General features: G+C 38.7%; 1 protein-coding gene across 3 annotated transcripts in view; it reads right to left on the reverse strand.

Annotated features, from left to right (window-relative positions):
- The window catches only part of LOC105937088 (receptor tyrosine-protein kinase erbB-4), an 87,880-nt gene that overhangs the window by 12,528 nt on the left and 62,658 nt on the right, over positions 1 to 12,694 (reverse strand). For all 3 annotated transcript variants that reach the window (XM_036128629.1, XM_036128628.1, XM_036128630.1), the window contains exons 7-9: positions 2,333 to 2,488; positions 999 to 1,074; positions 700 to 846 (exon numbers count right to left, since the gene is read on the reverse strand). In XM_036128629.1, the coding sequence (XP_035984522.1) occupies positions 700 to 846; positions 999 to 1,074; positions 2,333 to 2,488 (379 nt within the window). The remainder of the gene's footprint in view (positions 1 to 699; positions 847 to 998; positions 1,075 to 2,332; positions 2,489 to 12,694) is intronic.

Genomic DNA, 12,694 nt, shown 5'->3' on the forward strand with positions numbered 1-12,694 from the left:
AAATGAACGAAAACTGTAAAAATAAGAGGTTATTGATTCAAAATAACAAAGACCTTCATGTAATGTGTGTCCTTCCCGTTAATGGGTGGTTTTTCTTCCCACTGTCGCTTCATGCTTGCTCAGTATGAGGGATTGCAGCAAAGCCATGTACAATGCAGATGACTCTTCCTGTGGCTCTACGCTTCCCCAGGAGTGAATGCTGCTTGTCGGGACTTTGATGCAATCAACTGGTTTCCTTATATAGGACATTTTTGACCAATCTGTATAATCTGACCCAATCTGTATAATATGATTGAACTTGACTTTGTAAAGTGCCTTGAGATGACATGTTTCATGATTTGGCGCTATATAAATAAAATTGAATTGAATTGAATTGAATTAATAAAGTAAAGGAACCTGTATGAATTTAAATACACCAATTAAAATACCTGCTGGCAAATTATTTAAAACATTCAAAGTTGTAGTACTTGCTCTATTGCTTGTACACATAAGGTGACAGAAAATACAAACAGTACATGAAAAAAAATTCAGGATTTGTGCAACCTTGTTAGAGTCCTACTTCCTGAGGAATAGGCTCAGAGATTTTAAGTATGGTGCAATAGTATCAGATTTACAAAATATACTTTATAATCTGAGGCACTAGTTTGTGTTGTTTCATGTACAGTAAAGTTGAGTTTCTGTTGCTTTGCTTGCACATACATTTGACCATGACCATATAGACATCGATGGTACAGATGGGTGGCTGAGGAAGACGTTCTCCTTTCTCCAGCAGATCTGGAATATCTCTGGTAGGAATTCCATCATATGGTTTCCCTCCAAAAGTCATAAGTTCCCATATGGTTACACCTTTTAAGACAACAATGGGTGGAAAAGAAATGTTAGAGTGTCTTGATCAGCACAAAGGTTATACACATGATGTCATTGTCAATGTACTGGAGGTAACCACCAAGTCGGTAAAATAATCCTCACAATGACTGCAGACCGTAAAGGTGGCTCACCATAACTCCAAACGTCACTCTGGTGGGTAAACTTTCTGTAATGAATACACTCCAGGGCCATCCATTTGATTGGCATCTGCAATGTAGAAGGATATGGCATTAATGTGTGCATTTACACATTACCAATGAAATCTGTTACCAAAAAATAAACCTTATGTATGCAAGAAAACATTTTTGCGATGTAGATGTGAGTCGTGTTGCATTTGACTTTTTCAGCCACGTTGCGGAGTAAAAAGTGATAACAGATTAAAGGGAAACACGGTTTGGGAAGACCAACATCAAAATGTTCCCTTACACAATAGCCACCCAACTACCCACAGACTGAGACAGACAAGCGCACACACTAAGTGTATAAGATGCACTGAAATAGGACAAGACATAAAGAAGGGCGGTTTGGGATCAAGCTTAACACGGTGATTAGATTTGAAGGCCAATTCCATTGATTGCAGTGATAGAGGTTTAGAGGAGAGGGGATGTCGAAGGTTAGTGTGCCTTTCTTTAACCGCTATGGGGATAACACCGCAGCACTCAGCGCTGACAGAAACCACAGTGGAGGTAAAGAGGATGAGGAGCGAGAGAGCAGAAATATGCTTGCTTGTGAAAAGATGGTTTCAAAACAAATCATAAGTCAAGCAAAGGATAAACAGAGATTAGAAAAGGTCAGAGACCTGTGCTCACACAGCCCCAAGGACAGATTTATTCACTACGTTTATGGGGTTTTGAGATCTCTTCTCCCGGAAGGTAAATAAAACGGTTCAGTAGAGCAGAAGAGTATTTTACTTTGAGAAAAAGCATCCTTTGTGATTGGTAATGCTCCTCCCTGAGGCTATGAAACCCTCATTAATGTTAATGCCTATTGTTTCATTTCATAACTTGTCAATGCTACAGTCTGAATAAATACTTTAATATTGTCTCTCCAAAAGCAAACACATATAACTACAAATAATAAAATGTGATAACACGCTCTGATTGCAGAACATAGATGGATTCTAATGTATGATGTTAAATCATACCCTTCTTTGATATTCAGTACAAGGAATCAGTGGCAGCCGTGAAGAACCTCACACAGATCCAAAGCTTTGGTAGAACACTTACAGCTTTTAGAGTCATGACCACCTGAGAAAACCTTTGTATTCTCTTTACACAAATAAATAAATAAAAATAATGTATTGATCGAAGAAAAAATAACAAAAGAAGGTGTTGCATTTGTAACAGCCTAAAAGTTAATTGCAACAATTAAAAATACTTAATAACAGCAAACATTATGGTTTCATTACTTGTTGAATTAATTGTGATGTAGTGCAAATGTTGTTTAAGAAGATGATGAACTTTACCTTTCCTCCATCAGCATTATATTCTTTTTCATTGACATCCAGCAGCCGAGACAAGCCAAAGTCTGTGATCTTGATGTGGTTCGGCGATTTGACGAGGACGTTCCGAGCCGCTAGATCTCTGTGGACCAGTCTACGCTCCTCCAGATACATCATTCCCTGGAAAGCAGACATTCAAGCAAAGAGTGCATATCTAAATAATATTTTTCTATAGAATGTAATCGCTTAAAAGACAACGTATCAGCACTCTGAAGGTATAAAATTTGCTTGCTATGGTCTAAACCCCAATCCTCCTGCACTCCTAAAACGTTTAGATGCATCTCTTGTCCAATACAGCCACACCAAAGGAATGAATAGCCTCTTCAGTATGCAGTCTAATTTTACAGAGTCATGGTAAGGATTTAAATATTTGATTAAGTTGTGTTGAAAGTAAAGGTTGCCAGACACGGGCACAGAGATTTAATATTGTCATCTGTAGTCTTAATCGCTGTATTCTAACTTTGGCTGTAATATTAGGGTTTACCCCTCTGGAAGGGGTCAACGTTCGCAATGGTCTCAAGTTTAATGCAGCCTGTTAGAGTTTTGTTAGTGTTTTATTTATCTTGTTTTAGAATTGCCCCATATTTAGCTCGAAAACAAATCCTTATCCTTTGACTACCTTGTCTTGTGGTGGGGATGGTGTGTTGTGAAGAGTTTGAGTTTGTATGTTGGTCAAAATGTTGCTTTCGTCTTCGTCTCATCTGAGCACAGCACCTTCTTTCATATGTTTGCTGCATGGTTTGTTGAAAACTACTTCTGATGGATTTCTTGTAACAATGACATTATTTTAACATTGCCTCCATAAAAACTGGCTAACAGATTATCCCTTCCGAGCTACTGATTTCTGTAGCTCCTCCAGAGTTATAATTTTAGCTGCTTCTCTGATTTATGCTCTCCTTGTCCAGGCTGTCAGTTTAAGTAGACAAACATTAAAAAAAAACATTAAAAAAAGTTTTGATACTTAATGTCATTATCCTTACAGCCATATTGTTATTTTACGGTGATAAATCTCAGCAACAACTGCAATAAAACACCTTCAAACTGCCAAAGGCCTGGCTATATGATAAGCTATCATCCACAAGCATCAAGAGATCCATGAAGAGTTAAAAGTGTTTGCACTCTTAACAAAAGTAGGTCTACAGTAAATAGCAACATACTCGTTCGTGCCAAGTGAATAGAAGTGTTAACATGGCAAGCCAGATTGATGATGTGTTCTGCATGTCATCAACCTGGGACTGCTCCTGTCGAATGTGTTTGGAAAAAGGAGAGACATTCAGCAGAACTTTCCGAGCTGATTGGGCAAAATGACAGTGCACACCTATCAAATGTTGGTTTTAGCCAACCACAGTATCACATCAAAATGTAAGCAGTAGGCACCATGAGAAACCACAACATGTTACGCTGGTCAAGGCACTTCTTGCTGTTCTTCTTTCAAAGAAGGAATTATGGATTCTGACAAATCAGATGTGATAACAGCAGCTACGCCTGCATCCTCCTGCTCTGCCATGTTTATGTTGATTCAGCTGTGGGCTCGGTAGCTCTTGCTTTCCAGCCTTAAACCATAGTACTGCAACACGATTGGTCCAAACCGGTTTTGGTTAGGGCCCAAACGATTGAGGCGGGAGCAAGACAAGATGGATTCTCAACTTCCAGTCTCTTTATAGTTCTTCCCTCACCCCTTGGTATTTCGTTTTTCCTGATGTTTCCATCACTTGGAATGGCCAAATTCATCACAACGGCTGTCCTCTGCTGCTTCTCAATGATCAGTTCTGCATATTATATTATATTATATATATATATATATATATATATATATATATATATATATATATATATATATATATATATATATATATATATATATATATATATATATATTAGGGCTGGGCAAGTTAACGCGTTAATTTCGCGTTAATTCATTAGACTATTAAAGCCGATATTTATTTTATCGCGCATTAACGCATGTTGCTCACATGCTTTCAGTCAGTGTCAGTCAGCACGCGCGCTGACTGCAGCGCGCTGTCATGGCAGCACTCTCCCGCTCCCCCTCCCCTCTCGTACATGGCTCAGCGGCGCCAGCCAATCAGCACGCAGGCTCAGCCTGGCCCGCCCACTCAGCTCTCACACAAACTCATCACACAAACAGCTGAGAGAGACCGCAGCAGCGAAAAAACATGAACAGGGGAAGTAGCACCGTTTGGCTTTATTTTAATACCGTAAATGAAATCAAGCTGTATGTTTTGTAAAAAGCCGGTTCATTTCAGTGGAAACACAACAAATTTATCTAAGCACGTGAAAAAACATGAAAACGTCGAGCCACAGAAACGGAGAGAGGAGACGAAACTTCTGTCATTGACCCGACAGACCCACAGACGTCACTGACTGAGGCGTTTCAGTCCTCCATGGAACATCCAGGTAGATCAGTGTTCATCTTCAGCAGCAGTTCATGTTAACTTTGAAAGTAGATATTATCTATCATATGTTACTGGAGCCCACACACAACATGTAATTAAGACCTTGAAAGAACCCAGTACATACATTAAAAAGTGTTATTTAAGATAAGATAACATTAGCTAATCCTTTTTTTATCCCACGACAGGGAAATTTATAGGTTTAAAGCAACAGGCAGGTGCACACAACACAGACAAAATTACATAAGGATTGAAATATATAAGAGGTGGATTAGTGAAAAAAACACTGAACATAACATTATTGTTATTATTATTATTTAATTGTAATAATAAAATAAAAACCACAAAACCCAAAAGGTCAACAGTTTCATGATACATCAAGCTTAGGGACTGGCTAATATACAGCAGGTCAAAAAAGGCCATATTTTGGCTGCAGTGCTTGCTGTTCTCTTATGAAGAAAAGATCAACTAGTGCACTAAATTCAATAGATGGGTTGAAAATATCCAGTATAAAATAAGTGCTACAAATGTTACAACACTTTTGTTCATATGGCAGCAGAACATTAAAATAAAAGTGCTCTTTACACTACTTTTGAATTCATTCTTGGAGTTTGCGCATACAATGCGATTAATCATGATTAATCGGGCAAATTATGCGATTAATCGTGATTAAAAATTTTAATCGTTGCCCAGCCCTAATATATATATATATATATATATATATATATATATATATATATATATATATATATATATATTACATCAGTAAAATAAATTAGCTTTGCATATTCATATACCATGAATCTAGCTTGAGTTGACACAAATCCCGTCTGCTGAAAGCTGCTGGGTTTTCTGCCACAACAAAGAAAGAAAACATGCTGGAAATGCAACAGAAGGCAGAATTCGTCTAGCGAAGTATGCCTGATGGTTTTGCATATATATTTTTCAATCAAATGCTATCAGAATGTTGTTTCAAATCATGTTGCCTTCTTAGCTTCAGAATACTAATGCAATGACTGTGTAGAATTATAGCTTCTGCATGTGAAGCATGCAGTGTACATTTAGGGATTGCTGTCCTACTCAGTTGCACTAAAGGTTGAAATGAGGGACAGCAGGGCAACAGGTTGGGTATGAGCACAGCCCACATCATATGACAGAAGCCAACAATGATTGTCTTATTTCAGTGAAATTAACAAGATGTGGTCACACACATACACGTGTTTTTTTTTTTTTTATTATTCTTATTTAACTATTATGTTTATGGAGACCGGTCTCGAGGCCACAACCGGTCTCAAGCCATCCATCCCTGCTATATAAACATCATTACTGTACATTCCTTAAAAAGTTTGAATTTTGCAGTACATCTTGTGCCACACATTTTAAGTATTTACTGCCAATTGTAGATCACTGCAAGAGTGGACCTGAAGAAAATGAGAGATGGGTGGTTTATGGGAGAGGTGGAAACAATTTCAAATTGGACAAGCTATAACAGGAGGTACTTTGGTTGAAGTGGCAAAGAGACTGAAAACCTAGGCCTTATTTGGAACCATAACAAATTGCATTTAGCAAGAATGGGATGAAATGAAAAGAGGAGTGGATGGGGAGGTAGAGAGTAGCTGAGCTGTCAAAGGTGGGGTTGAGCTAGAGCCCTCTAAAATGTGAGATTACATTGGTGGGGCTGTAATCACCCTGCCTCATTTGGCTCCCTCTCGAAGAGGAGTGGGTAGTTGTGGCACACACCTGCACATTTACATACAAACTGAAATGCAATGACAGATCTGTCTCACACAGTGATGCCCCACATGTTGCAGGTGCCTGGCAATTTATCATTAGATTGATGTAAGAGATCACCAACATATTAAGTCTGTGCAACCATACAAAAGCAATGAATGTGTAATTTCAAGTTACTGGGTCATAGAAATGTATGTGACTCAGTTTTTACAACATACATTACGACTCATTGGTTTGATCCTAGGACTTGCTATAGGTGAGCTTTAAAGCCCTATATTTTGTCACTGATTTAGGCAGATAACACACCAGTGTGTTTGTATCAATTTATTTCAGCCTTTTGCTTACCAGTTACCAGTGTATTGCCTAAAGTTCTGCAGTAGTATAAACACAGAATAGGATGGTGTATGTTTAAAGGTATCAATGCAGGTCATTACCTACAGTTCCTAAATCATCAACACTGTAGCTGTTTCTTTTGCCATAGAGTATGCTGCCAGATTTTTTGACAGATTCTTATTTATACATAAATCGCACCCTGTAATCCCCTCAATTTTCAAGACAATTAAGCAGTGGAGGGAGAATGGATTGCTTGGCAACCCATGGATTTTAATTTACCAGCACAATGAGACTGAGAAACGGGAGTTGATGGTGTGTGCAGACTGAAAAGTAGCTGTAGACGTGCATTAGAAACATACTTTTTTTTTTGCTTGGTTGCTTTAATTTACAACCCTCCCATGTGGGGGTGATGGGAACAACTCAATACACAAAGTTTGAACTTGCAGTAAACCTGGATGTATCACCCACACTGGTGCCAGCAGGAGCACACGTATTTCAGGTGAGCCTGACACCAAGATGAAATTCCTGGGTTTCAGGTAGACTTTGTTATAATCACATCTTCAGAAAAGTGCTAGCTACCAATTCACAGGGATCCCGCTTATGCCCCAAACCCAGCACACCTTCATTTTTTGACTCGAAGAAAGCAAAGGAAGAACAGCAAACAGGCAGAAATTCTAAGCCACTGCATTTAACGGCAGCAAAATTTCTTCTTAGAAAAATCCAAGTACAGTTTAGTTTGATACATAAGGTAAGGCATCAAACACTAAAAAAAAAACAAAACATATATTTAGTTGTTAAAGCAATCCCTTTCCTGTGGCAAACAATATGTCCTTATTTTACAGAATTTGCTCCAAGTACAGAAGCCTAGGGAACTTCTGAACTAACTCTGGTGTGGGAGGAAGATGTGAGCTGCCCTCAAGTGGTAAACAGTTTGGTAAAACCCTGGTCGGATTAAAAGATATTGCATCTATAAAACAAGGGGTTATCTAATAATAAATGGAAACTTATTGGCCCTCCAAAACTATGATAATACAGGGTCCAGACCTGGAGGCATATTTGTAATCTTTCACACCTCTCTGCTGCTCCCTTGCTGCTACCACTTTCCTAAAAACAAATACACAGTGCTTGACCTCGCAAAAAAAAAAAAAAAAAAAAAAATCAAACAAAACAAATCCACAGCAATAACTCATTAAAATGTTGTGAAATGACACTAATACTAAAACAAATTAACATGGATTGTTATCTCAGAGGGCTCCACAGTGCCGTAGATGGTAGCCCTTTCCCTTGCAGCAAGAAGGTCCTGGGTGTGAATCCTGGCCTAGCGTCTTTCTGCACAGATTTTCCATGTTCTCCCACGACCGCGTATGCGGTTTCACACTATAAACTTCTCGGTGGCAAGAAGTCTTTACATAAAACTGTTTTATATGTGACAAGGAGCTTGGTACACTGAGCAGCTCCAAGCAGGCGGTCGCAAGGACCAGCAAGGCCCGTGACCGGAGTATGCACTAGCAACAATAAACCTATTAAGTTAATTCAATATAAAAGTTACATTTATTTTCACCTTATATCAGAAACAGGGCAGTGTAGTCTAACTACTCTGTCTTCACGACAGAGACGGATAGCTCTCTCTCTCAGGATAGAGCTTTGTACATGATGGGGCGGGGTGATATTACACACTTGGGAAGAATATGTAATTCGCCTTATAATCCGGTATGCCATATCTGTGGAAAAAGACAAAGTTAGGCTAATTCACTGTGCGCTTTGTAATCTGATGCGCGTTATGGTCCAAAAAATATGGTAAACTGTCCATGGCGTACCCTGACTCTCACCCAATGAGCAGGTATAGACATGTGTTGTGTTGATAACCAATGATCATGTTGACTTATTTTAGAATGTATGACCACTAGAAAATATTTATCATATTATTGTTATTGAATTATCTTAAAGCTCAGACAGAAAAGGGGAATTGAAAGGGGTATTGGAGCCATCTACAACTCCAATTCACTGATCTATTGTGTTATTAATAAAGTGAGTCTTATGTGAACAATTATTCAGCATGGCAAATACTACAGCAACATCCCCCACCACTCACAATTTCCATAAATCTTGAAGAATAAGCTATATATAATTAGATTATATTTCTGGTATTTCAGTATAAACAAATCAGCCCTGAATTATTGTCATGGTCTCTCAGAATAATGTCATGGCATCAATGGATCAGCGTAATTCTCCTTTTTTCATACAAGTGTGGCAATTGAGAACTATTTCTCTCAGCTGCTGGCTTGATCCAGGCCACCACACAGACTGCCTTGCTTGTTCTTTCATTTCACCACTTTCTGGTGTCCTTCATGCAGGTTCATGAGCACATCATCTCTCATAGTTAAAGGGATAATAAGTCTATTTCCTTTGAACTAAGGTCCATCATTTTCTGTAACAACGGCTATTTTCAGACAGGTACAGTGTGTATTGGTTCACTGTTGTAGTGTGAGGGCCATACGTCCCGACTCAACTGTGTAAAAGTTCAAGAAGTTCCTGCTGAAAAGGAATGTCGTTTTCTGATGTCTATGTCTTCTTCAAAACACAGATATTACAAGAAGAAGAAGATTTAAAAAAGAAGTGCTTGCAAGTAAGTTTTACATTATGGAATCCACATACATGTTAGTGTCCTCCAACATCTCCTTGTCCAACAGTTTTTTTGTTTGTTTTTACAAATTGTTTGTGTGACGGGGCATCTGCTGTCCACAGATGCTTCCTTGGCACATATCAGGTGGAATTGGAGTATCTCAAATTCTGAATCAGTGAACAAGTAAGTGGTAAAAATGGACTGAACTTATAAAGCGCTTTTCCAATCATGCTGACCACCCAACGCACTGTACACTATAGCCATATTCACTCAGTCGCTCTCACTAATGCACACACATTTATACACCGAGATGCAGCTTGGTAGGCAACTTGGAGTTACGTGCCTTGCCCAGGGGCACATTGACATGTGGCAAGGGGTAGGTGGAATTGAACCCACACTGTTTGTAGCAGCTCTCTATTATTTATTCAACATTTAGTCAGTCGTACAGGCGCTACGTTTCAGTGTTCGTCAGACCGGATGTTTCAGCTCTGTTTATTTGCCCAAAATACCGCCTAGAACAGCGTTATTGTCATTGCCATTGTTTTACCAACATTGCGAGCATTCATGTTTTTTCCTACTGTCCGACGGAGGAAAACTGGAATGCAAAAAAGCGGAGATTATGTAATCTGCGACTCATGGGTGCCCACCTCTGAGGCAAACGGAGTGCACCATAGAACTTTGGTTGACTTAGTCACAACTTGCTTGAAATTACATGCACTAGTAACCATGATCAGTGCCCTACAGCCACTCCCAACTGTGAGAGGTTTCAAATGTGGGACATGCATTTGCAGCCACAAGACGTCAACCTCCACTTACATTGAGTCTTAAATTACCTCTCTCATTTTGACATGTATGTGTTGTAAATAAATAGCAACTCATCCACCATACAAATTTCTATCCCTTCTAAATAAATTGTAACCCTGGATATAACTCTGAACCTTCAAAAGTGGAAACAAGATGGGTCTAATATTGGTAAAATATCTATATTCACCAATAACCTGAAAAATAATGTTTATCCATATTTTTGAAAAGCTGCGGTAATCTGCGAGCTAAATGCCGTCATCGTTTCAAAAATGTGAGGTCACATGACCTCTGTGGTGTTGATGAATGGCCAGCTAACTGGTCTCTACTGTTGGCCGAGCCATGTGGCCTGCTAGGTGCCATTGAGCCCAGACACACAGATGGACAAATACACATTTATGTGTCACTTTTGCTTTGATTTTTCTCAGTTTGCCTATTATTTTATCCTTATGAACTGTTAACTGTTTAGTTAAGAAATTCCCACATATGTAAAGAACAGGTATGCTTATTTTGTGAAAGGTGACTTCTATCTGAAGGCTCATGTTCATATCATCCTTTTTTGGTTATTATACAGTTACGTCTATGATGATTTTTAGTCAATCATTATCAACTATTAATTAGGATTATTATTTGCCTGTGCAAATTCTCAGGATTATCAGGATTATCATTCACGATCAACCAATCCTTATTGCACAACACCTGTCTCTGTAAAATCTATTTGAACATGGTGTATGGCAGGACTGTGACATCAGCACTAGTGTCAGTCTTAAATAAAATGCCCTTATTTATTTCAATGACCATGCTGTACGGCTCTCCTTCAATGTTATGCTGCTTAAGAAAAGAGCATATTCATTTTTCTCCACTTCATGCACAGTTTTGAGCATTTTATACACTTTCTTGTAGTATTCCTTTCCCCTCACACAAATTACATTTTTCCTCCATTAGCAGGGCAATCACATTTGGGATGGGATGGAGATCTACAACATTTTTTGGCACCGAGAACTCTTTCCTGTATAGTGTTGTGTACTTGGCTTGGTGTTTGTTTTTTACTATGATTAATACAGATTTTATACGCCCTGTCAACGGATTTATCATTTTTTGTCTCTGGTCTGATGTCATCAGACAGAGAGGATTGCTGACGTTTCAACTGTTCACAGTCTTGCCATCATGGCTTTTTTGGCAGTGTTAAATTTGGGTCAACCTGCATGCATTCAAATAGTCTTCTATCTTACAGACCTACCATCAGTCTGTCACGAATCAGTTCATCAGATCATAGTGACATTATTCTGTTAGTTCACAAAGGAGATTAAAAAAGCATCTATTGATTTATGTCCTTCTCTGTGCATGGTGAACTTAGAACACACATAAATTACGTTTTTCTTGACAATGAAAAAGGCTTGGAAATCATTACATACGCCATGGTGTTTCTTTCCTCTTTTGGTTATTTTAGCCTATACACCACGTCAGCTGTTTCAATCCCAGTGCAATTAATTAGTGTTAAATTGGCTAAGTTCACACTGCAAGCAAATGTGACCCAAATCCAAACTTTTTGCCCATATGCAAGACATATCTGTCTTTTTCATGGCAGTGTAAACAGCCCAATTCTGATCTTTTCAAACCACCCTGCCCAAAAAAAAAGAAACAAAAATCTGATTTGGGCCAGTTCCATACGTGGTACTAAATGACCATTGTTTATGCTCTTTTGTGGTCTGTGCTGTCTTCTTTTTCTCTTCTTTTGGTTATGTTGTGGCCTTAATATTGCCAGCTCCCATTACTCAACAACTTCATACTAACACAGAGATGCCGGTGTCCGCTATTACGTCTCTTTTTCCCCTCCAAAGCTTTATTGAACACTTCAGTAACAATTACATCTGCCATTACTTGCGTAAACAGGATGCTGCTGTTTGATGTCTTCTTCTGTTATCAGCACATGCGGGTTGCTTTGGGGTATTGAACCGTTCAGACAGAAGTCTGATGGCGGACACAACAATAATAAGAAGAATTCCTTTATTGTCCCGCAATGGGGAAATTCAGGTGTGACAGCAGCAAACACACAGACCGTTACACACAATTATAGCAATGAGGGAAAAAAAAGAAAAGAAAAAAGAGCAAAAATTAGTAGTATGAAAGACTACAAAAAACAACTCTGGTTTCAGCAAAAAAAAAAAAATCTGAATTGAGCATCAAGACCTGCTGTGTGAACATAGTCCTTTATTCTCTTCTAGCAATAATTACAATTATTTTGCCGAACAAAAACCTACAAATCTTTGTATCCACTTGGCCCACTCTTGCGGCTTAGAGAGTTTGCAAGACTCTCATGGCTGGATGCTATACATTGCACTTGGCCCCAAGCGTTTTCATCAAACATGTCCTCTCTCTCCTTCTCTTGTTAGCCAGAGAGCCAAGAGTTGGAGCCTATCATAGTTC

This window comes from Fundulus heteroclitus, unplaced genomic scaffold (assembly GCF_011125445.2).
Source record: "Fundulus heteroclitus isolate FHET01 unplaced genomic scaffold, MU-UCD_Fhet_4.1 scaffold_105, whole genome shotgun sequence".
NCBI lineage: Eukaryota > Metazoa > Chordata > Actinopteri > Cyprinodontiformes > Fundulidae > Fundulus > Fundulus heteroclitus.